The 24,508-nt window shown below is 31.5% G+C and overlaps 2 protein-coding genes and 1 long non-coding RNA gene across 8 annotated transcripts; all 3 read left to right on the top strand.

Annotated features, from left to right (window-relative positions):
* Nucleotides 1–1,220: 1,220 nt before the first annotated feature.
* LOC107951125 (magnesium transporter MRS2-2) lies at nt 1,221–6,184 on the top strand. 4 transcript variants are annotated; one of them, XM_016886067.2, is made up of 11 exons: nt 1,221–1,699; nt 1,780–1,809; nt 2,020–2,176; nt 2,277–2,398; nt 3,538–3,612; nt 4,658–4,882; nt 4,964–5,008; nt 5,088–5,132; nt 5,373–5,402; nt 5,483–5,602; nt 5,773–6,184. In XM_016886067.2, exons 1-11 carry the CDS (start codon nt 1,451–1,453, stop codon nt 5,857–5,859), a joined length of 1,185 nt encoding a protein of 394 aa, XP_016741556.1. In that variant the 5' UTR covers nt 1,221–1,450; the 3' UTR covers nt 5,860–6,184. The 4 variants fall into 4 exon arrangements, with proteins under 4 accessions (XP_016741556.1, XP_040931770.1, XP_016741548.1 ...); XM_016886059.2 differs by having other exon boundaries at nt 1,232–1,699; nt 3,520–3,612; XM_041075836.1 differs by lacking the exon at nt 5,483–5,602 and having other exon boundaries at nt 1,231–1,699; nt 3,520–3,612.
* A 1,314-nt stretch (nt 6,185–7,498) lies between these two features.
* Nucleotides 7,499–12,796, top strand: LOC107951111 (E3 ubiquitin protein ligase DRIP2). 3 transcript variants are annotated; one of them, XM_041075834.1, is made up of 8 exons: nt 7,499–8,283; nt 9,014–9,123; nt 9,862–10,195; nt 10,343–10,791; nt 10,895–10,945; nt 11,817–11,889; nt 12,240–12,412; nt 12,570–12,796. In XM_041075834.1, coding segments are annotated over exons 1-8 (1,224 nt in total). In that variant the 5' UTR covers nt 7,499–8,250; the 3' UTR covers nt 12,571–12,796. The 3 variants fall into 3 exon arrangements, with proteins under 3 accessions (XP_040931768.1, XP_016741538.1, XP_016741533.1); XM_016886044.2 differs by having other exon boundaries at nt 7,503–8,283; nt 9,024–9,123; XM_016886049.2 differs by lacking the exon at nt 11,817–11,889 and having other exon boundaries at nt 7,501–8,283; nt 9,024–9,123; nt 12,240–12,796.
* Nucleotides 12,797–14,799: 2,003 nt separating this feature from the next.
* LOC107953755 (uncharacterized) lies at nt 14,800–24,111 on the top strand. The gene is made up of 3 exons (XR_001699293.2): nt 14,800–15,223; nt 18,954–19,047; nt 23,744–24,111. It is a non-coding gene; the product is annotated as an uncharacterized lncRNA (long non-coding RNA).
* Nucleotides 24,112–24,508: the final 397 nt, after the last annotated feature.

Raw genomic sequence — 24,508 nt, 5'->3', positions numbered from 1 at the left:
TACAAATAATAGTGTTTGCGGTTTACGAAAATAAAATAAAAATTAAGTATAAAATTTGTACTTGTACCATAGTAAAAATGTATTATACCGATAATGAGATTTGTATTTATGAAATTTAAATGAAAACAAAATTTTATACATAAAATTAAATAAAATCATAATTTATATATAACATTCTACAATATATCAAAATTCATAATTAGTTTTGAGATATCTATCCAACATTAATTTTTTTTATAATAAACTATTTCGTATTATTTGAGATATCTTTTTTTTGTTTGTTTGATTTGGTACTTGCTAAACATTTTATAAATTACTCCAATATACTAAAAATGTTATTTTTATGAGGTAACAAAAATAATCAATGTATGACCGACATATGATAGATGATATGATATATTTTTTTTGATGATATGATATTTTTTTTTGTATTTTATATGTTCAATTACTTTTAGTTTTAATTAATTAATTAATTATTTTATTAATTGAAAATAATAATTTTTTTAATTTGGGGTTTTAAAATTTTTTTCTTATTTAATATTAATTCGTTAAGCATAGCTCAATACTTTTTTTTAACATGAATTTTCTCTAATACTGACAATATTTTTGTAGCATAACAAAAAAAATTTTAACACCTTTAGTATTTTGCGTGATTTGTATAAAATTTAACAAATTAGGTACTAAATTGAACCTAAAAAAAGGCTTAAGTACCAAATTAGAAAAGAAAATGCCAAGTTCAGGTACCAAATTAAGAAAAAATGTAAAATAAATGTAAAATTCAGATATTAATTAGAATAAAAAAATTTTAAATATCAAATTAAAAAAATATCAAATTTATGTATCAAAAGTTATATTAACCATTTTCAAAATAGGTGAAGAAAAGAACAATAATTCATAAAAGCATACAAAGGGTTTGAGATTTATCCTAATTCCAAAATGTATGGCTATTGTCGATTGCCATATGGCAACCGTTGGGAGTAGGAAGGTGGCTAAGGCTACCAAAACAGATTTGCATTTCCTTCCACGCATTCAACTTGACGCGCCAACAGGCAAACTGCTGTCTTTTTCGACAACAAAAACATATTTTAACTTCTAAAATATTTATCAAAAAATTGCATTGTTTTATTTATTTCAAATATTAATCTTTTTCGCCATTAAGCACGCGCCAAATATTGAGAGTGAAAACAAGTAAACGTTAACAGTTTAAAACCTTTTGCCCTCCATTTTTAAGTGACTCGGCACTGAAACATTTTCACTACCAGCCAGCCCCAACCCCTTGCATCGAGTCCATCTCTATCTCTAATTTCCCAACCCTCTGCCCCATCACTTTCTCCATCATAAAACCTAATCAATCCCTTTTCCATCCTCAGTTATTCAAGTCATTTCCAAAACCTCATCTTTGCTCTGTTTCAAAGATTTAATTCTCTGTTTTCATTTTTTGTCTTTTCTAATGGCTCGAGAAGCGTATTTGGTTCCTGTCGTGGAGGCGCAAGTAGCCACGCTGAAGAAGAAAACGGCGGTGACAACGAGCTGGATTTCGATAGACGCTAAGGGGCAAAGCGTGATTCTTGACGTCGACAAGTATGCTATAATGCGCCGCGTTCAGGTTCATGCTAGAGACCTTCGTATTCTTGATCCCATGCTATCTTATCCTTCCACCATTTTAGGCAGAGAGAAAGTCATTGTTCTCAATTTAGAGGTAATTTTTATTTATGTTTTTCCAATTTTTTAGTATTTTCTTGAAATGTGTGCTAAGCTTATTTAATGATTTGATTGCAGCACATTAAAGCTATAATCACAGCAGAAGAGGTTAGTTTATGAATTCGGACATTTTTTTTTATCTATTTCAAGTGAGGAGGTTTTAGTTTTGGGAGGCGAGTAGTGTTTTGTTTTGTGATAGGTTACTTTATAGAATCTGAATTCTGAACATTTTATTCAACTTGGAATAACATTATTTTTGTTATCTTTTTCAATTGAGGTTTTACTTTTGGAAATGAGTTTTGTTCCATTTTGTGATAGGTGTTGCTTAGAGATCCATACGATGATAACGTAATACCCATTGTCGCTGAACTTAAAAGGCGATTGCCTCAAGATAACCTCACATGTCAAGATCAAGGAGAAGAAGAAGAAGAACACCCTAGTGCACGCAATGATATGGATACTGAGGAGGAAAATGGTACCCATTAACTTTTGGCTGAAGCTCTTTTGAGTGCTTTTATTCGTCTCTGTCTATACCATTGATATATTGCCGGTTCGTTTTGGAATGTTTCATGTAGAATTTCCATTTGAATTCCGGGCATTAGAAGTTGCATTAGAAGCAATTTGTAGCTTTCTTGATGCACGTACTAGGGAACTAGAGATCGATGCTTATCCAGCTTTAGATGAGCTGACCTCCAAGGTAATTTCTATTTGAATTGTTTGTCGTTCATTTTAGTTTAAGCAATTTAGTGATTGGTAAGATTTGATGTTGGAGTGGTTCTTTTATAATATTTTGTTTGAAGGTAATTGTTGGCTTTGCTGCGACATATTGGGGTCGAGTTTTGGCTCTTAAAGTACCGCAACTTTTATTATGTCTATTCTGTACTATCTCATTTTCAGCAAACGTAATCAAATATATATTTATTATGCCTGTTTTTTGTGAAAGTGATGAAAGGATTATATCATTACATTCACAATTACATGAATTCATACAAGAAAAGTACATTAACTTTTTCAGCAAAAGGGAAATCCCATTTGGAGTCAGGTTTTAAGTAAATCAAAGCATTCATCTGCTAAGGTACATATTTGTGATGGTTCTGCAGCAGAATTTGACATTCTGCCATTTTATTACATGAGTTGTTTAATAATTGCGTCTACTCTACTTCTTTGTCTGCCAAACTTGACTTGGTAATGGCAATAATTACTTTCCATGGTGGTACCTAAGCGGTTTGCATTGAAATTATGAGGCAAAATTGTAAAGATATCAATGTTGTGTTTGGTTCTAGTGTCAAGAGTGATCTTCATTTATAGTTGTTTATGTGACTAGTAGTCAGTACCTACTGCAAGGACAGACATGATCGGAAGCCACAAGACAAACTTCTCTTTGAGGGGTCATAAAACAGTTTAATGTTTGAGGCATTATTTTCACTTCTCTGTTATGAATGGTTCATATGAAGTCTGCTGTCCAAATTTCCAAGTTTTGATAAAATCCATGTTGAGAACGAAGTAAAAATGGTATATCAAGAATTGTAAAATACATTCTATGTTTAATTGTTTTTTCCTGCAATTACCAGTATGTTGAAGAAAAACTATTAGAGGATATTGTTCAAAAAAAAAAAAAAAGAGAACTATTAGAGGATATGATGGAATGCTGTCCAGACTCTTTTTCTTTATTGTCATTCAACATTGAATATAACATATATTATAGTTTTCTTCTGTTTTTCCTTGATCTTTAATATTCATTAGTAGCAAAGAGTTCAGAATTTTATTCCCATTGTTTTCCCAGTTTGCTTGTAAGACAAGTTCAGTTCCACACAACAATTGTATTTATGTGGTCAGATAAGCAGCCGTAACTTGGATCGGGTGCGTAAACTGAAAAGTGCTATGACAAGGCTGACAAACCGCGTTCAAAAGGTATGTACATTGTGTATGATCCCATAATCCAAACATATCAGGTGAAAGTTCGGTTTCCGCTTATAGGTGATTTGTTTCTTCTCAGTTTCGTTTTGGCCAATAGTAGGATAAATTAAGCTGCTTACAGTTTTTCTGTGACTAGATGACTTTTCATGTATATCTCAGGCAAGAACATGGATAAATCTTGAACAAGCTGAAATAATTGCCTCTTGTCTAGGACTAGATTTTTCTGAGGGGTGAATTATGTACAACGGTCCTGCTGATTTCCAGAATGAAAAAAAAAAGAAAAAACCTAAACGCTCTTTGTCAACTAATTATTGATATGAACTGTATGAACTGATACAGTCCAGTACTAGTTTAGTTTGCTTTGTTGCCATCAACACATCTAAAACCAAGGGTTAAGGCTTGGTCCAAAACATAGGTATCATGGGTTCAAAACTGCAATCTGTGATCCACTTCCTTTAGATTTCTTCTTTCCCTTAAAAAAACATGCCAAGATACATGCTAATTCACGGTAAAATCTATAAGTTATTTTAATTAAATGAAGTAAACTAATGGGAGGGTTTTTATACCAGTTTGTCTTTCGATGCGTTTATCCGGGTAATCTGAATTTACTACTTTCCCTAGGAAGGAAGACGGCGATTTAAAATATTTTTCCTTAAAAGGGAAAAGCCTTAGGGAGCATCAGTTGAGGGGCATTTTGCCGCTAATAGACTAAGCATACGAATATAGTTTTCTTTAAGCTTAAAAGGAGAATGCAAAATACCAGTAGCATGCTAATGGAAATGACATTTGGTGACAATATAATTGATGCTACAACAAACTAATGGAACATCTCCAGGACCAGGATTATTCTTAGTATATATCTTCTTTAGTTTGGCTATTTAGCCTGAGTTCCAAAATTCAATTTTAAAGCTTATATGATTGTAGTGCTTTTAGGCATATATTGTCAATCATATGGCACTTGTGACCGGAGAATAACATAGATAACTGGATCTCTAGTCATGAGTTCAGACTTATTACCTATCAGCATTTTGATTTTTAGGTAAGGGATGAACTTGAGCAACTTTTAGATGACGATGATGATATGACAGACCTTTATTTATCGAGAAAGTTGGCTGGGGCTTGTTCCCCTGTCAGTAGTTTCAGTGTTCCAAGTTGGTATCCACCCTCACCAACTATAGGTTCAAAGATATCAAGAACCAGTCGGGCAAGCGCAGTAACAGTTGAGGAGGACAATGATGTAGAGGAGCTGGAAATGTTGCTTGAGGTTATTGCTGTCATTAATTGTCATGGCTTGTGATTAGTTAATGCAAGATCAAAAGTTGATGCTTGCTTTTGGATTCTGCAGGCGTACTTTATGCAAATTGATAGTACACTGAACAAACTGACTACGGTATGCCCCTTAGTTTTTACATAAACTTTTGCTTTAGCTACATAATTATTGTTGCATGATTATCCTTTTTTGTCGCCAGCTGCGTGAATACATTGATGATACAGAGGATTATATCAATATCCAGGTGACGAGCTAAAGGAATTTATTTTCAAAACAGAACTAGGGTGAAAATTTGCTGAAGGAGAGTTTTGATTGCTCCGGGCTATCTCTGAATGTCCCATTTTACTTTTCAATCTTGCTTTAATATTGGTGCTCGGAAGGTTACCGAAGTTATCAAAATTCTCCAAGGCAATTTAGCACCTTCAAGTATCGAGACCTCGTATTTGATCTTGAATCTTGATAATCTAAATGCATTGTCTTGCAGCTTGACAATCATCGAAATCAGCTAATTCAGGTACTTAATTTCCACTAAAATTAGCCTCTAAACCCCTTTCTGTTGGCCAAAAGTTAATAGGTTTTCACTGCATGTGGCAGTTAGAGCTCTTCGTAAGTTCCGGGACTGTTTGTTTATCTATATATTCCTTGGTTGCTGCAATCTTTGGAATGAATATTCCTTATACGTGGAAAGAAGGCCATGAATACATGTTTAAATGGGTATGTCTCGCGTGATCACCATATTATATATATATATACCACAAACAAACTACTACATTTTACCAGGAAAACTTAACCCAAGGGTTGTTTCTTTTTCTAGAAGTTATTGTTGACTTTTTGAAATAAGTTTGTTGAGAATTTTAATCCGAAAAATATGCTTTTCAACTCAGGTGGTAATCCTTACTGGATTGCTATGTACGTCGACTTTCACATCAATAGTTTCCTATGCGAGGCACAAGGGTCTTATCGGGTCTTGAAGTCCATAAAATCACATTTGGAGTACTGAGGATCACACAGCTTTAAGAGAAGCATAAAAGTAGTACTGCAATGAATTCCTTACCATATCTTGGCCCAACCTGGTTAAACTTTCAGGTGCCAATGTCAGGTGAACAACTGCGTGCTATATTGTCACTGTTATCATTATATCATGCTTTTGAATCCATGCATGGAAGGTCATATTGTAATTGGCAAAACAGAAGAAAATTATATAAGGTGCATCCTTATGTTGGCATATATTCATGAAAGTAGGTGGTAAAGTAGGTGACAATTGACATTTGAATTTAATTCATTTGTTTCATGCAATTACATTTACAATTTACATGTAATGAGTTTTAATTTTAAATCTTAGTTTTTACAATAAAATTTTCAATTCTCAAATTGCAACCTATTTTATAGCAAGAAGATAAAAACTTTGACAAATATTATATCATCATATTATGTGTATGCTTGTCAAGTTTATATACAATATTATTGTGTTACACATTTTTGGAGATCAAAATCTACTTGGAGTCCTATACTGATATGTAAATTTTAATTTTTTTATTAAAAAATTACTTAAAATTAATCCTTGTATATTAAAAATTTATTCAAATCATGAGACGGTTACTATAATTTGAACAAAATATATAATACTCAATTGATTTACCCATAACTCGACTTGACCCGTTGAATTTTTTTTGGAATGGTTGAATTTTTTTAATATATTTTTAAAATTATTAATAATTTAATGGAAAATTATGAAGATATCATGATTTAAATAAAATTTTAATGTACAAGGACTAATCTAAAGTAACTTATAGTAGAAGGGTTAAAATAAAGTTTACATAATAGTATAAGGATTCCTATTTGACCATTTTTGGAGGCAGAAGAAGAGGTACGCCATCCAATCGTATATATTTGTTTATTTTATAATTTTTAAAGACAAAAAATAATTTTAATAGTTAATTATATATGTTTATACGTAATATAACATAATCAATTGACTGTGTATGGTTTTCTTTTATCATATAAACTTATACATTAATATTATCAGCATAATAAATATAAAATGTGGTGGTTGCTTATATATAAGAAGAAAAAATCTAGAAAATAGACAGGGAATTACTAATTAAAGATTGAATTAAAATAAGCTTGCAAGTTGTAAGAAACTTGAAAATACACGAAAATTAAATATTATGGAAAACTAAAGCGCATGGAGTGAAGTTGGCACAAAAATATTATTCTATTGTACAATTCAAAAACTAATTAACCCTAAATTAAGGCTGGAAACATAAAAATACTCAAACATTACCCAAACATGATTTCTTTTAAATTCTCGACTTCGTCTTTTATGTAAACCCAAAAAAAAAACCAAAAAATCTCAAGCTTCCTTTTTTTTTTCATAGATTAACACGTGGTGAAGCTTTTGGTATTAAAAAAAAATTGTAAAATTTCGAATTTAAATTTTATAGATAAAAATATAATATTAAAAAACTTTATTTTTAAATTAGAATTTCGCACAAAATTTCATAAGGATTAACTTAAAACTCATACAAATTAACTTATCACTAAATCAATAATGTAATTAACTAGAAATAATTAAAAATAGGGAGCATGTAAGAAAAAGTTTAATAAGCTTATAATAAGAGAGATAAATGAAGTAGGTTAATATTTAATGCCCAATAGAACGACGCCGTATATGGCATCTAAAGGCCTAAAAGCCTTCTCCGCCCTCAGCATAAATATAATAAAAAAAGAAAAAAAGGGGAGGAGGAAAAAAAAAGAAAAGTAGTACATAAAAAGACCGAAATTCTATTTCTGTTGTTTTGTTATGTTAGTGTTAGATTCAGATCATCGTTGTGGTTTTTTTTTTCCTCTTCTTCTCCGTTGGAAAAAATCCACGTTAAACTTCACCGTTGTCTCATCCCATTTAACAAATTTCCCTTTTTCCTTAAATCTCTCAATCCCTTTCTCCTTTCCTTTTTCAGATCAAAAAACACTCTCCACCTCTGCTTAGTTACGCAGCCAATTCTCTTCCCTTTGTTTTTCTTTCCCGTTTCTTATCCACCTCTCTGTTTATAACCCTTCTTCTCCTTAGTATTTCCGTCACGGGTTTTAATGCAGGTTTTTATGAATATATGCACGTAAATTTTCCTTTGCCTTTTTGCTCCTCGTTGACATGCAATGAGACAGAGATACGTGCAAAGGGGGGTTATGTTGTGTTAAATTAATTATTGCGATTCAAAAAAAAAAAAAAAAGAAACAGAGAAGGTGCAGTGTAAAAGAAAAAAGAGAGATAGAGAGAGAGATGGCGAATCAAGTAGTCAAAGTGAGGAGAGAAGCGGTTGCGGCATGCATGACTTGCCCCCTTTGCAATAAGCTTGTTAAAGATGCCACCACCATATCCGAATGCCTTCACACGTGTGAGTCTCTCTCCCCTTTCCTAAGTTCTTTTGTTCTTAATTATTCAAATTTTCTGTTGTTTCTTTGCTCTCCGCTCCTCTTCTAAAGTGGGTTACTCTTGTTTTCTCCGTTTCTTATCTGGGTTTTTCTTGGTTTTATATCTTCTATGTTGACTTCTTCGCTTAATGTTTCATTGCTATACCTGTTTTTTAGTTGATGTTAAGGCATCCTGGTAGAATAGCAAAATCGGTGTAATATTATGAATTGTTTTATTTAAAAATCTAGGATTTTGCTAATGATTTCCTAAGACAGTTTTTAAGGTTACTATATATAATAATATATTATAAATAATGCATAAAATTGTTATGATGCTATTGCTATGAATAGTATATTAACTAACAATAACATTAAAGAGCTCTCTTACAGCAATTGTTAGTAAAGCCCCAAAATTTATTGCGCACAGTTACTATTTTCTACATTAAGCTAAGGCTTATTCCCATCCTATACTTTACTTTCAATTCAAGGTCTTTTCCAAGATGGGAGCTTCCTTATTTGTTTTGCAAGCCCATAACAAGATTCGAACTTTAAGATGATTTTTTCTGTTTTTGAAACGGAACCAACTTATTATGCAAGTTACACAAGTGTTTCTGTTGCTTTAATTACTTCACTTGCGTGTGATCTATGTTTCAGTGTGCCTTGCAAGATTGTTGAATCAATAAATAGAAATATATGATTGATTTGTGTTTCAAGTTTTATGTAGTTTGCAGAAAGTGCATATATGATAAGATAGAAGATGAAGATTTAGAATGCTGTCCAATATGCAACATTGATTTGGGTTCTGTTCCGCTGGAGAAATTAAGGTAGCCTTATTCCTTCTGTCTATCATGTATTTGTCAACACTAATATGTTAATTGCTTCCTTCATGACCAATTTTTTTTTTTAACGTGTAAAGTGATCAGTTCTAGTTTTAACTGTTAGTCTTGTCAAATGGTCCAAAGGATTTATTCAAGCTGTTACTGAAATGTTACTGATTTCTTCTTTATGCCTTGGGATCATTGATCATTTAGAATTAGGAGTCATTCCATTATTTTGAAGTTTGACAGTGGCTTCTACACGCCAGTGGTTCTATAAAGTTCAGATTTAAAGGCATGGAATGAAATTTTGGAGGGTTTAATGAGTCTTAGTGGACTTCATTGTTAAGTTCTTAGAGACAATAGGAAAATGTCTTTACAGGCAACCAATATTGCTTAAACTCTTTTCCATTTCTTGAGGTTTCTTGGTCAAACCCCCCCCCCTTTCCTTTTTCGAGTGATATGAGTACATGTAATTAGCCAATTTCAAATGAAGTGTCTTGCCAGCATCTGCCAGTGTTATGCCAATGTAAGTAGCCAATTTCTGGATTGCAAGTCTCTCAATTCCAAAAGCAAGGTGAGATATGTTGAAGAGGAAATAAAAAGACCATATTCTGGGTGGATTCATGTTTTTGCATACAGCTTTTGAATTTCCTGGTAGACCCTCTGCATGGATGCATTATGTTGGTTAATCAAAATTTTGGAGAATTTAATGTGTACTGAGATGCATCTCTGCTTTTGAATCAGGCCAGACCATAATTTGCAAGATGTGAGGGCCAAAATCTTCCCTCTTAAAGGAAGAAAAGCAAAGCCACCTGAAGTTCTGCCTCCAATTACAATGCCAACTAGAAGAAAGGAGAGATCACTATCTTCATTGGTGGTTAATGCCCCCAAAGTATCAACACAAACTACCATGACCGGAAGGAGAACAAAAGCTGTTGCCAGAAAGGCTGGTTCTTTACGAGGTTCCAGTTTTTCAGTAGAGAAGCCCGTTAAAAGAGAGAGAGACTCTGTGGAGGACCACAAGGAGAGTGCAAGCTCACCTGAAACGCTAAATAAATTCACTCAGAATAAAAGACAGGTACATTGAATCCTACGTAAGTATTTTATAGGGTCCAATATTGTCTAATACTTCTCTCTTTTCTCAAACATCCATTTACTTGGAAAGAATTAATGTTTTAGATTAAACTGATAATATCTGTTGTCTTTAAAAAATTGAGCAACACAGTGTACTTCTGCTGAACCTTGCCAACAGAAGGATAAAGGAGTAGAGAATAGTGGCGAATCACGGGATGGAAAATTGGATCTCTGGAAACCTTTAGATTGTTTGGCAGAGGTTGCAAATAGGTCCAAGTCCTTCAAGTCTAATTTACAAGGCTGTGATTCTAAGTTAGAACTAGAACCTACCTATGTCATCAACCCTGAAGCTCAAACGTGCAGAAACAAGCATAGGAAAGAAAACGGCAAAACAAAAGTTGAGGAAGAAAAGAATAATGCTGCTCCTGCAACAACTTCTGGAATTGTGAACCCTAAAAAGTTACGCAGGATCCGTCAAAAAAGTGGTTCTGGATTCGGGGATTCTGGCATTTCTCTCCAAGCTGTGCTAGATGCTGCTGGTCCAAGGCATGAAAAAAGAATCGGTCCTGTGTGGTTCTCATTAGTGGCCTCTGAAGACCAGTAAGAACTTATTTCATCCTTCAAACTAAAATAGATTGAAGGCAGTTATTTTAAAGATTATTTTGTCTTGCTAATAAACTGATTCAAATGTCAATGCTTTTAGGGTAGGAGAGGCACCCCTCCCTCAAATTCCTGCAAATTTCCTGAGGATAAAGTAAGTTTCTTTAGCATGAGTCTTAGAATAGCTCATTATATATATTCTTCTTTTTGGCTGAAGATTGAAAATTTTTATCTGTTGTGTGAACACGATGATTCTGATCTGTTGGCTGTCTTTTTTTTTTTTTTTCTGTATCATAATCTCCTGGGTGCCCTTTTTTTCTGTACCATAATCTCCTAGTATATGTTTTGGCATACATAAACCGATTTAGAGACCTCTTAAAGGAATTCGATAAATAATATATGTTGGAGTCTATAAGGTCATAGGCATAGACAACTTGTAGTCACAAAGGAAATGTTTAAAGGACAGTGAGAGCAGGAGACAAGAGAAGGCCAGGATACACTAATATCTTGGCGGTCCTCTGCACGAGGCTGCATCCAGAGTTTCTTTTTTTTTTTTTGAGAAAATGTTGCATCCAGAGTTTCACTTATGACAGCAGGGGTTGTTGTGATACATGGGGAACCTAGTAGATGATGAGCTTAGGTTCCTTTAAGTGGTTTGGTGTGTTATAACTAGCTAAATCACTTCTATTAAGTCATTTCGACTATAGATGCATACTTCTGCCGATTTTTGTGCCTTTTTTCCTCTCTTCTATACTGCATGTCAAGTTTACATTTTGATTCTGCCATGAGTCGATGACCAAGTTTTCACCGAGAATTCGAAACTAAATGATGGTTCCTTTTCATTTTCGCTTAAGATTTGTTCCATAACAAATCTGGTTAAAATATTTTGGTAAGTGTTGCTGCAAAAACTTAAAATTTGAACTTATTTTTATTTTTGGAGTGGTAGAATGATCCATATTCGGTTATTATTAAAAAAAATTCTTTGTTTTGGAGATTGTTATCATTCTTCTTTCATTATGTGACAGGGATGGAAACATACCTGTTTCTTTTATTAAAAAATACCTGATGAAGAAACTGCACCTGGCCGATGAAGATGAGGTGAGTTAATCTCTCCTTGAATGATGTGTAAAGATACACAATGAAGAAAATTGGTCAAAAAGATTCGACATTGGGTTCAGTTATTTTACCCATGATGCTCATTATCAAAATGTGATGAGAATTTTATGCATGGATATTCTGAGATCTGCTTTGTAAAGATAGTTTCTATTGATTTTGATACGTTTTACATAAAAATTTTCTGAAGCCACTGAACAGAAGGTTAAAAGTAGGTAGGTAAATTTAGGCAAGCAAAGAACGAGCTAGTTGCAGCCATTGTTATACTTCCTTTGCTAAGTACTATTGATGATAAACAAGCTGCATTGTCTTTATTTTTTTTACATTTTGGGCAGGTTGAGATCAAATTTATGGGACAACCAGTAGTACCCACATTGCAGTTGTACAATTTAGTCCATCTGTGGCTGCAAAAGGCATCAACATCACAGAGAGTTCCAGCATCTGTTGGTTCTTCTGCAAAGGATTTTATCATGGTGTTGGCATATGCTCGAAAAGCCCCACAGCAATAGTAATGCTTTCTTTCAAATTTTCCCCACATGTATAATATATATCATTATTAGAATCTTGTTGGTAGTAGAATAGGACATTCGAATACGGTCCAAAATACTTTTAGCTTGGCTAATGAGTTTAGCTTAGCCAATATTGCTTCTTTACATTTTGGGCAGGTTGAGATCAAATTTATGGGACAACCAGTAGTACCCACATTGCAGTTGTACAATTTAGTCCATCTGTGGCTGCAAAAAGCATCAACATCACAGAGAGTTCCAGCATCTGTTGGTTCTTCTGCAAAGGATTTTATCATGGTGTTGGCATATGCTCGAAAAGCCCCACAGCAATAGTAATGCTTTCTTTCAATTTTTCCCCACATGTATAATATATATCATTATTAGAATCTTGTTGGTAATAGAATAGGACATTCGAATACGGTCCAAAATACTTTTAGCTTGGCTAATGAGTTTAGCTTAGCCAATATTGCTTCTTTACATTTTGGGCAATCAATCATACGTGAATATATATATATATTTTTACAATTTGAGGCTTAAGCTCATTGCCATTATAATTATTAAGTAATTACATATCCAAACACATTATTAATAAAAATTTCATTTCTTCCTCGTATATTCTAGATGTTCTTGAGATCTCATGATTTGGGGGTATGAAACTATTTATAGGGCTTGTCTAGAATATGAACTTATTGATTATATTACTTTTGACCTCTTCTGAAGAATTTGTTAGTGCCAGTTACACTATCCAGATGCAACTCTAATTGCAACTTAACTTAAATCTGGCTTGTAACTTGTCATATATGGTTGCCATTTTTTTACCATAAAACTTTGGGTTCTTTAATTGCCCAACTTTGAGGATTTTTAGCAGCATTTATTGAGACAAAACATGAAGGAAAACACGTATAGAAATGATTCTTTCAAGAGTTTCAATGTGATTGAGTTTCCTTAAATAAATTAAGATTATTTCTAGAAGATATCTGTTATTTTATTCCATATTGAAAATTTGATCAAGTAAAATTTAAAGAGATTGAAGTTTACATTGATTGGAGTTTTTACAAGCCTTAATGCTCATTTAAAGGAGGCTTGTTTATTATTCATATATGAGATTGAAAGCACTTGTTACTATGAGGAATTTGTTTGTGTATAATTGTTGTAAAATAACTCATATACTTATTTAGTTTGTAACTAATTTTCAAAGGGAAGGTTTTAGTTTGGAGATTAGTTACTGTATAGAAGTGAGCAGGGACGAAACTAGGGAGGCTGGTAGGGGTTCCAGCCTTCTCCTAAAATAGAAAATTCCCTATTTAAGTCTTTTAAAATTTTTAAAATTCTAAATCAGTAAAGGTAAAATTGCACTTTCTCCCCTAAAAATGATAAAACTTTGATTTAATCCTTTAAAAAAATACATTTTTACTATCGTAAAAATTACAATTTAATTTCGGCTCCCCTAAATAAATTTTCTGGCTGCGCCCCTAGAAGTGAGGTAATAACTTAGTGAGTGAGTCGAACTTAGATCACCTCTTCTATTGCAAATTGATAGTGGATTAATCTTTGGGTAGGGTCACACAAACATACGAAGTTTTCAAATTGTGTAATTAGCTTCTTTTGTCTATTTCATTTTTTTTATTCAGTTAGTAAGGTAATTTGTATTTAAACTTGCAACTGGAAGACAAAGTGCAATGCCTCAAAATTTTTAGTACAATGTTTGACACTGTTCCGAGACTTGCTACTATGAAATTTTTAGAAAATTCTAAAATGAGATCAATAATTTTTTTGAAGGAATTATAATGATTTATGGTTAAAAATCAATGAAGTAAATTTTGGATACAGAAATGTGGAAAAAAAAGAATTAAATTGAAAAGTTAGAAAGGTACGAGGACTAAAGTGTAAAGTGATCAATGAGAAAAATTATAGAATCATAATGATTTGTTGATGTCAAGATGACATAGGAAATGTATTTTTATTTTTTAACTTTGGACTAATTTGAATAAAATGAGAAGTATAAGGATCAAATTTTAATTTTTTCATTTTTAGCCTAAAAAGATTAAAATATACTTTTTGCATGGTTAGACAATATTATGAATCTTTATGATGTTATATGGAGGTTTAATGTGTTAAGTGTCACGTTTGATAATAATTAAGTGAAGTGATAAGAGAATAGCCAAAAGTGTAAATTCGTTATGGGACTTCTCATGAGAATTATATTGAGAATTTATAAATTATTTTACATTTGTATTGATGAAAAAAATTGATGGTCATAAATTATTGGATTTTATATCTATGAAACAAGGTGAACCATTCATTTAAATTTTGTTTGACTTTGACTAGTCAAATTAGAATAAAAGAAAGAAAAAAAAATATGAAAGTGTTCATTTCTCCCACCCACCCCTCTTATCCACCCCCTCTTGAAGAGAGAAGATTTCTCTTTTCATCTTTTCTTATTTTCTCTCAAATTCAACCTTGAATTTCCATTCCACATGTTATTTTTTTCTATTAAAATCTTATGGAGAATTCATTTCTAAGTTTGATTTCACCATCATCTTCACCTTTGGAAGCAAGAATTTTCTTGAGCTTGAGAGAGAAAATTGAGGCTAGAGAGAGAAAGCTTTATAAAGGTAAGAATGATGTTTTTTTTTAACTCTCCTAGCTTGATATTTGAGTATAGTTATTTTAGGAAAGTTTGAAAAGTTCATGTGTTGATTTTTTTATTCTATTTTTGTATATGGAAAAATGAGGAAATGTTAAGAAATGGAATTTCAAGCTTGGAATCAAGTGTTTGAAAGCTTGAAATCAAGTGAAAATGCATCCAAGAGGTAAGTACCTTTGGATACTCATCTTAAGCTTCTATGATTAGGGAAAAATGTATAAATTGTGAAATAAATCTGAAAATGATATTGTAATGTATATCTGTAAATTCTATAAATTAAAGTGTTAAAAATAAATGGTTTGAAAAGTTATGGCTTAATAAGCCTTGATTAAAAATGGTGATAATTCCTAGTAATATATTGTGAGAAATTTGGTTGACAAGAATAACTATAAAAAATATTTTGAAATTTGTGAAATTTGAGTAAGATGGTATCAACAAGGTTTATGTATCAATAACCCTTCATGAAAAATTTAAGGATTAGTACATTGTTATAATTATCATGATTGACTAATGAACTTGAAATATGGAAAATAGGTAATTGAGGTCATAATGACTCCTTTCTTGAAAGTGGTTATGCAAAAGTTCTTAAATGAAAGGAAATGTTACCTAGGAATCATGGAAACCATTATATGAAAATGAATATGTTTATATTACCTAAACGAAAAGGTAAAAATTATGAATGTATATGTGAAAGCACTTAAGGTGCCCTTATATGAAATTGTATATGTGTGAGGTATTTAATGTGCACATATGTGTGATTAGATAATGTGTTGTCTAATAAATCTTTGAATCTCGAAACTCTAGATATGTCTCTATTTGAATAATAAATGTGTTAATGGCCTTGATTGATATATGTTATTTGTGACTTTAAGTTCCCTAGTAAACCTAGTGAAATAGTTAGGATACAATAGGGATTGATGTGTACATGGAGTTTTGTATCTAGAGTTTTGTTGCCTTCGGGCTTTACACATATTAATGCACTTTGGTTGTGTTTGTATGGATGCACTTATGTGCAATTTGGTTTGTGTATGGAGGAATGAGATATGGTACCTAGCACTATGTGCTTCTTGGTGTGTTATGGATGGAATCCTATGCATCCAAGTCATTTATAAGTGTTTACTATAGACCAAATAAAGTAAAATATTGATAATATAATTTTCTTATGATTTTAAAATTAAAAATGCATTATGAAGTGAAATGTCTTAAAACCTTAACAAGTTAAAAAGACTAATTACTCGTTTGGTTGCTCATGAAATAATATGAGTAAAAAGTTTATTTATTACATGTATTACAATAGTTGGATATAATATAAAGAATAGTCAGTGCAAATTTAAATATGCAATTAGAAAGATGAGTAAAAACTCTTGTAAAAAATAAGACTTCTTTAAAATAAGTGAAAATTTTTCTTCTCTTTGCCGCAAACAAGGCATTAGAATGGCTAAAAATTATAATTTTTGATTAGTTTATAACTAACCGATGAATAAAACATGTGGAAAAAAATGATACTCTTACCAAACATTGCATAAGTGTTAAACATCTAAGTTAACCATGGGCCACATGACATGATGTAGCACCCCTCGCCTGACCCGATTGACAAGTCCGGGTTATGTAATGCTATGATCATTACCGGAGAAATTACCATCGAAACATAGTGAATCATTTACATAAACCATCAAACATTACCTAATTACAATTATTATATAATAAGTAGAATATTTGAGAGTCAATCGAACTTATGAGAACTAAATTGTTTATTCGAATATGAAATAGGGCTAGTTTATAAACTTTCAAAATTTTGGAATAGGTACCGATACTTCTGATAGGTACTAATACTAAATCTTGCTTCGATGATTGAAAAATTCATCTTTAAAACACAAGTATCGATACTTGACTTAAGGTACCGATACTCATGTATGCGTATCAATACCAAGTTATAGTATCGATACCATTTTACGATTATGTTTCTTTTGTAAAAGTTAATCAAAAACCAAATGTATCAATACCATTTTGAAGTATTGGTACCCTAATATAGAGTATACCCTAATATAGAGTATCGATACTTTAATTCAGTACCAATGTCATTTTTACATTCTATTAAAAATCTAATTGAACTAAAAAAATTAAGTGTTGATACCTTTATTAAGGTATCGATACCTTAGTACCAAAAAGGTCAAAAACTTCCATTTCGTGCCAATTTCATGTTCAAACCAATTTTGATTCAAAAGATGCCATTAGACACACTTAAAACCTACATAAAATTAACCAAAATGCAACCATTTCATCATTCTACCATTTGCATAAACAACCAAATCAACATGCCTTAATTTGGCACAAAAACACATCAAAAAACATATTAGAATATAACTACTTTTCCATGCTTTCAAACCATTAAATCAATACATCAAACCTTACTATCTCTAGGCTCAAAGCATACCATTGTACCATCAACTACCATTCATGAAGACTCACAAATATGATTCATCATAGTGCCAAAACATTCAATTATGAACCTATGATTCATATCATATCAACCTAACATTAACATTCATACAAGTTTTATCAATCTCCAAAATTAACCTTCAAATTAGCAAAATATAAAGGACTCTCCTAGTTATATACCATAAAGCTAACAAAGAATTTCACCAAATTTGAAGAGCCCGGGATTACGACTAGATGCTTACATCAAAAAGAGAATCACGATTGAAACCTATCCTGTGCACGGAAAACAAACCGAATGCTGAGTAATCAACTCAGTGGTATTTGTAACAACCTAATTTTCAGCGATACCAGAAACGATAATTTCAGAACTTTATTTTTCGATGATCGAATTAGTAAATATTATTTATTAATATTTATGTGTTTATTACACTATTATACTGAATTTCGGTCTAATAATTTGTTTATGTGGAATGTTAGTCAATGTACAAGTGTATCAATTCAAAATTTAGTAAATTTTCCATTGATGAAATTTGAAGCTTTTAGTGTTAATATGTTAGTTTATAAGCTTGGAAATGAAATAGGGACTAGTTTGTAAAAGAAAATATATAGTTTTGAGTATAAGGAATAAAATGTAAATATGTTAAATTTGACATGAAATTTCTGTAATTATTGTTTCTAGAGAGCTTTAGAAGATTTTATTTAAAATTGGTTTAAAAATCGGAGCTCAAAATTGAAAGATATGGCTTTTACGTTTTTAGGGACTAAATTGAATAATATGCAAAATTTTAGGGGACATCCAAAAAATGAAATTGATTTGATATATGTTTGTGATAAGTTGTTAAAATATGTTTAAAATTGCTGATTAAAATGAATTATTATAGATCAAATTTTGGCTCAATTGGATGATAATCGAGAAATAGGAGATATTACAGATTAGTCCTCAACTTCTCATTGGTTGTTTTTTTTTTACAGGTAAGTTCGTATGAACTTACTTTATTAATTTTTGGTATGTTTGTCTTATTTTGTTTTTTTATTAGTTAGAAATGTTATATATATAAAGTTTTTGGCATCAAATGGATTAAATCGTACAATATGAAATATATGATAAATGGGAATAGATGTGAGATATTGAATGAATGTGAAATTGTTATATAATTGGAAAATGTGTATTTTATGATATCGTATGGTTTAAAATGTATTTGGATTGCTTTTTGAAATACGAAAAACATGTATACAATTGCAGTGTTTGAGTTGGCATGAATACAATATTAGTACTTTGCGAATATGAAATGTTTATATGATATGAAAATATGTATAGAATGATTTTATAGTGTAAAATGTTTTTAATATAGTTTTAACACCTGTGTGAACTTAGTAATCGATTAGGATACAAATGATATGTCATTATGGTCTAAAAATGCAATAGATACTTTGTATTGTTGTTGATATTGCATCAGGTACTATGTACCGGTGTTGGATACCTTATCGATGGCTGAGATCTTGCATGTGTTGTAGATTCTCCTCAAATCATGTGAGCAGCAGCGAGTAAAGGTTAATTTCTCGATTTACAGCTCATATGAGAAATTATATTTATAGCTCGTGTGAGCAATTATATTCACAGCTCGTATGAGCAATTTCAGTCCCATGTATCTGAAGTTAATTTGCTATAGTTCTTCGGGGAAAAAAATAAATTAATGAATTCTAAACGAATAGAAATATTAAATGTGAAATCGATTGTTACATGTACGAATTGAGTGTGAATAAAGAGATTGAATGAATTAAATTGTTATGTTGCAAAATGAGCATGACTTGAATGTAATATGAAAGAGAACGTAAGTATTATGTTAATAAATTGAGTATGAATTGAATATCATATGTTTTTCTATATTAAATCGTAGCATAGATATATGTTATTTGCATTAGTAATTCTTGATGTATAAGTAAACTAACCTATTGGTTGTTTTTGTGGAAATGTATACGAAAGTGAAAGGAAGACAAGGATGCCATATTAATTATCAAATTGGTTTCATAGTTTAAGTTAGCTAAAGATTGATGTACATTGAGTTAATTTCACATGAGCTTACTAATAATTCATAATGCTTATCTTGTTTGCTTTTATGTCTCTATATAGCTTATTTTGTAGAACACGTCAGTCGAATCAACTCAGAGTTCACACTATCCAGCCTCTGATTTGGTAGTCTTTTAATTGTTCTAGACTTGGTTACATGGCATGTAATTAGGGTTGGTTTTGTAATTATGTTGTCTTGAATGATTATAAGTTTGGTCTAATGATGATATTGAGTTTCGAATGATTTGGTGAGTTGTGTAAAAATGTGAGGAAATTGACATTGTGCTAAGCCATATTTGAGACAAGTGGATGGTTAAGTTCTAATGTACCATAGGTTGATATATTATATTCGGATTGATAGGTTTGCTTGGCTTTGAACGTGATTTGGTAGTATAAGTTTTGGTATATGGAAATGATATTAAAATTGTGTCAAATGGTAAGATTATGTATATAGGCCTTGATGTGGATAAATTTTGGTCTTAGAAAATGATGAAAAGGGTCTATACATGAAATGTTTATTTTGGAAAGTGTATGTGATATGTATATTAGGTTGAATCGTATATGGAGTATGCATGTGTTTGAACCGATAATATAGTTGATTTTGGGATGTCCTATGATGATGTTTGAAGTATATATGTTTGCATTGTGGTATGTTATATTTGAAACTCTCTGGTGGGTAAATTGAAGGTGAAAATGGTTTGTATTAATGTGATAGGAATGATATAGATTTGTACCAATTTAATTGAATGGTTTGTTATGCTTATAACCTTATTGTGAAATGGTGCCAATGAGGCATATTGGTTAGGTGATTAGGATATTGATATATGACATATTTTAGTTAAGTTTAAAATGTTAAGATGATGGAAGTGTCTTGCTTGAGTAGTTGATGAATACCTAAGTTGTTAAGCCTGGCAATGTGTTCATTTCATGTGGTATGATTGAATGGTCTTGTAGTTGGCTAAATGCATGATGGTATAAGTATTAGTTGGTTTTATGCAAGTTTAAATGGAAAATATGCACCATTTGAGCCATTTTTTTGTCTTGGCATGAATTGGGTAATTAAACGACGTATTTTTTTTCTACATAGGCTGAAGGCACGGCCATGTGTTTATTTTTAAAATTGTTGCTTTTTGGTTCATATGGTTCCCAAATGTTACACCGACTGGCCACACGGCCGTATGGTAGACATGGTCTAGTGACACGGCCGTGTGAATACTGAAGGACATGGTCGTTTTTGTACCACACGGACACAGTGAGATACACAGCCTAGGCACATGGTCATGTGTCCCTTATTCTTCATGAATGCCCTTAACTTTTGAAAATGTTTCAATTTGATCCTTATTCGTGCTCGAGTCAACTTAAGAGCTTTTGTAAGCTTGATTAAGACTCGAATTTAATTGTGTATTATAATAATTGAATGTTTATGATATGATTGATTATTTGAAGAATTTATTTACGATATAATTTATCTATAATTTTGGAAATGTTGCAAATTAGCCTAGTTAAATTCTAGGTTGATATTAGAGTATATGTAAGCTCGTATAAAGCTTGAGAAAATTTATATTTGGTGATTATGCATTGATTTGATTATAATTGTATGATTCATGTTTAATTTGAATGTTAATTGTGTAGTTATGAAGTGATTCCATGTTTATTTGAAATAATTAATGTGAATTGAATGCATTTTGTTCTGGCTTTGACTATAACATTCTATCGCTCAGGTCCAACGATCGGACTAGATAAGGGTTGTTACAATATTTCTATAACTCAATAATTAATAAGAGCAAGATAAAGAATAAATTCAGGGATTTCACCAAATCTTAACAATTCACTATGTGCATTATTATGTCCTATAGATTCATTTAAGCAAGTGTTGTTAATCGATTCAAAAGCTTATCACATTAGCTTACCACATCCCAATTCTCAATTAGTCTTATGAAGTATTAGTTTGCGTCCAGTGTTCATCGATATATTTGACACCCAGTGCCTCATCGGATAAACGAAATAATTCAATTATGCCCAGCACTCGTCAATGTATTTGGCACCTAATGCCTCATCGGACAAGCCGAAGTAATTTGATTGCGCCTATTGTTCATTGATGTATTTGGCATCCAGTTCCTCATCGGATAAATTGAAGCAATTCAATTGTGCCCAATGCTTATCGATGTATTTGGCACCCAATGCCTTATCGGATAAACCAAAGTAATTCAATTGCGCCCAGTGCTCATCAATGTATTTGGCACCCAGTGCCTCATTGAATAAACAGAAGTAGTTCTTGCACATTGAATAAATAACAAATCTTCAAATCTCCATAAGATTTCAATTCTTATCCAATATGTAACAACCTATTTTCAGTGGAACCAAAAATGATAGTTTCAAAAGCCTATTTTTTGACAATCGAGTCAGTAAATATTATTAAATAATATTTATGAGTCTATAATAGAGTTATATTGAATTCTAGTTTAGTAATTTTAGTGCTTGGATGGTTAGTTAGAATACAAAGACTAAATCATAAAAACTAAAAAATTTAATCACTATTAATTTATATGTTCTAAATGAGTTTAAAAGTATAATTAAATGGTTTTATTTGGAAATTATGCTAGAGTTGTTATAATGGTGGACGGTTTATGCATGTTTTGGATAGATATTATGAATTTATTTCAATGGCAATTTAGTAACTAAATAATTACTAAACATAAACAATAGAAACAAAAACTATCATATTCTTCAATTCATCATTTTTAGATTGAAACCACCATTGAAAAGTGCTCAAAATCACCAAAGCTTTGGTTCCTTGCATGTAAGTCCGTTTTAAGTCATTTTTAGTAAATTTTATGTTTTTGAGATCGTTGTATAAAACTTTCAAAGTTCTGAAAATTTATCATTGTTGTTTTTGAATATATTTAGATGTTAATGGTTGAGTTTGAAGCCTTGTTATGAAATAGGGCTACTTTGTAAAATGATTTTTGTTAGTTAATTTTAGGGACTAAAATGAGAATATGTTGAAATTGGCATGAAATATTTATAAATATCGATGTTTGAAAGCTGTATATGGATGTATTTGAAGCTAGATTAAAGGTTTGGGGCTTAAATGTGAAAAATAGGTTTGTTACAGTTTTAGCGACTAAATTGAATACACTATAAAAAGTTAGAGAAATTGTGAAAAATGATAATAGGATGTCATATGCATTAAATAAAATGTTATAAGTTATTTAGAACTGATAATTTGAAATGAATTACCATATAGATTAATAAACGAATCAACCAATAGATAATCGAGAAAAATGAAAAAATAGCAAATTAGTCCCTGACACTTCTTCTATTCTTGTTATTCCATGGTAAGTTCATACGGTATAGTTTTATGTATTTTTGTAATGTTTATGTTAAATTGTACATTTTGAGAATGTTTGACTGTATACTTAATGTGGCAAATTGATGCAAAGGTGAGAAAATGATTGAATTGAAACTTAATGTACTGTTACATGTATTGAGCCCGGATGAACATGAGATAGGATACAATTGGCATGCCAATAGGGTTATTTGCACTGTACAGGTTTTATGTGAGATGAGATGTTGACAGATGATATATATATTCACTGAATGTACTGAAATCTAGCATTTGTTGCAGATTACCGAGTTATATCCATAGTGATTTAGGTGTGTTTTTGGGGGAGGATTGTAGCCTACGGGCTTGGCATATAGTGTTCAAACATGTTTTTGGAGGGATGTTTAGCCTATGGGGTTGGCACTCAGTGCCCAAGCGTGTTCTTGGATGGTTTAGCTCGTTTAAGAAATCAAGCGTGTTTTGGGTGGATAACCATTTATCTGTATTTGTTCATAATGGTTCAACGGGCTAAACCGGTATGGTTATATAATAATAATGAACGGTAAATGTGTTATCTTATGATAAGGTATGGTTCTATGATGTATAAGTGCATATGTGCAATGGCTTGATAACATACCTTTAATTGAGATTGAATTACATCAAATGAAATGTTTTATTCATTATGTATACAATGAACTCATCTGATGTCGTGAATTATGGTAAAAGGGAAAATTGTTTAGTTAAGTATGTTAATTTTATAATTGTGGGATTTAAGGTAAGTTATATGTTTTGAACCTATGAATTTACTAAGCTTATTTGAAGCTTATTCTAGTTTGTTTTCTGTTTTCTTGTAGTTATCATTTTGCGAAACTCGGCGATCGGATGATCTTGAAGATCACACTATCCAACCACCATTTTAGTAGAATTTTTAACGTTTATTTTAGTTATGTGGCATGTAATAGGAGTTGAATTGTATATAAGTGTTTTGTAAACGTAAAGTGTGTTTTGTGATTACACCAAGTATGTGGACTTGTTGATATATTGATGCGTTTGATCATGGCTTGAAATAGTAACTTTGAATGTAGTTATTGAGTTTGGTATGTGATGGAATAACATAGGTATTCGGTAAGTTAGAATATGTTGTGGAATGATTGAATATGTGATATTTTGGTTGGAGCTTATGACATTGTATTTCGATGTTGAGTTTAGAGGTTATATGCAGGATATGTGAAATGGTTTTTGGTGTCAAAAGTTATAGGTGGTTACATTGGTATATGGTTAATGGTATGTGATAGAAATTTTTGCATTTGATGAAACATATGATACATGTATAACTATGTTTAAACTTGGTATGTAATAGGAAACACTTTGGTATTGATTTAGGCTTGTGATGGTACCTTGAGGCATATTGGTTAGAATTAGTAAAAATGATACGTTTTGGTATGCTTTTAGTGCATTTTGAATAGGTGTGCATTTTGAATAGGTTTAAGGAGTGGTTAATTGCATACTTATGTTATATGTTAGAGTTTGGATTATAACTTGCATTATAAGTCATATTTTGACACACACGAGTAGGTGACACGGCCATGTGCTCTTTATGATTAGGGTAGTTTTGGTTA

The sequence above is a fragment of the Gossypium hirsutum genome, chromosome A08, assembly GCF_007990345.1.
Source record: "Gossypium hirsutum isolate 1008001.06 chromosome A08, Gossypium_hirsutum_v2.1, whole genome shotgun sequence".
NCBI lineage: Eukaryota > Viridiplantae > Streptophyta > Magnoliopsida > Malvales > Malvaceae > Gossypium > Gossypium hirsutum.
This window is presented reverse-complemented; position numbering and strand designations above follow the sequence as displayed.

Coding starts and splice junctions, on each gene's coding strand:
- LOC107951111 (XM_016886044.2), top strand. CDS start 8,169: ATGGCGAATCAAGTAGTCAAAGTGAGGAGAGAAGCGGTTGCGGCATGC. Junction 9,124..9,861: donor GTTCCGCTGGAGAAATTAAG/GTAGCCTTATTC, acceptor CTTTTGAATCAG/GCCAGACCATAATTTGCAAG. Junction 11,890..12,239: donor ACCTGGCCGATGAAGATGAG/GTGAGTTAATCT, acceptor CATTTTGGGCAG/GTTGAGATCAAATTTATGGG.
- LOC107951125 (XM_016886059.2), top strand. CDS start 1,451: ATGGCTCGAGAAGCGTATTTGGTTCCTGTCGTGGAGGCGCAAGTAGCC. Junction 3,613..4,657: donor TGACAAACCGCGTTCAAAAG/GTATGTACATTG, acceptor TTTGATTTTTAG/GTAAGGGATGAACTTGAGCA. Junction 5,009..5,087: donor CACTGAACAAACTGACTACG/GTATGCCCCTTA, acceptor TTTTGTCGCCAG/CTGCGTGAATACATTGATGA.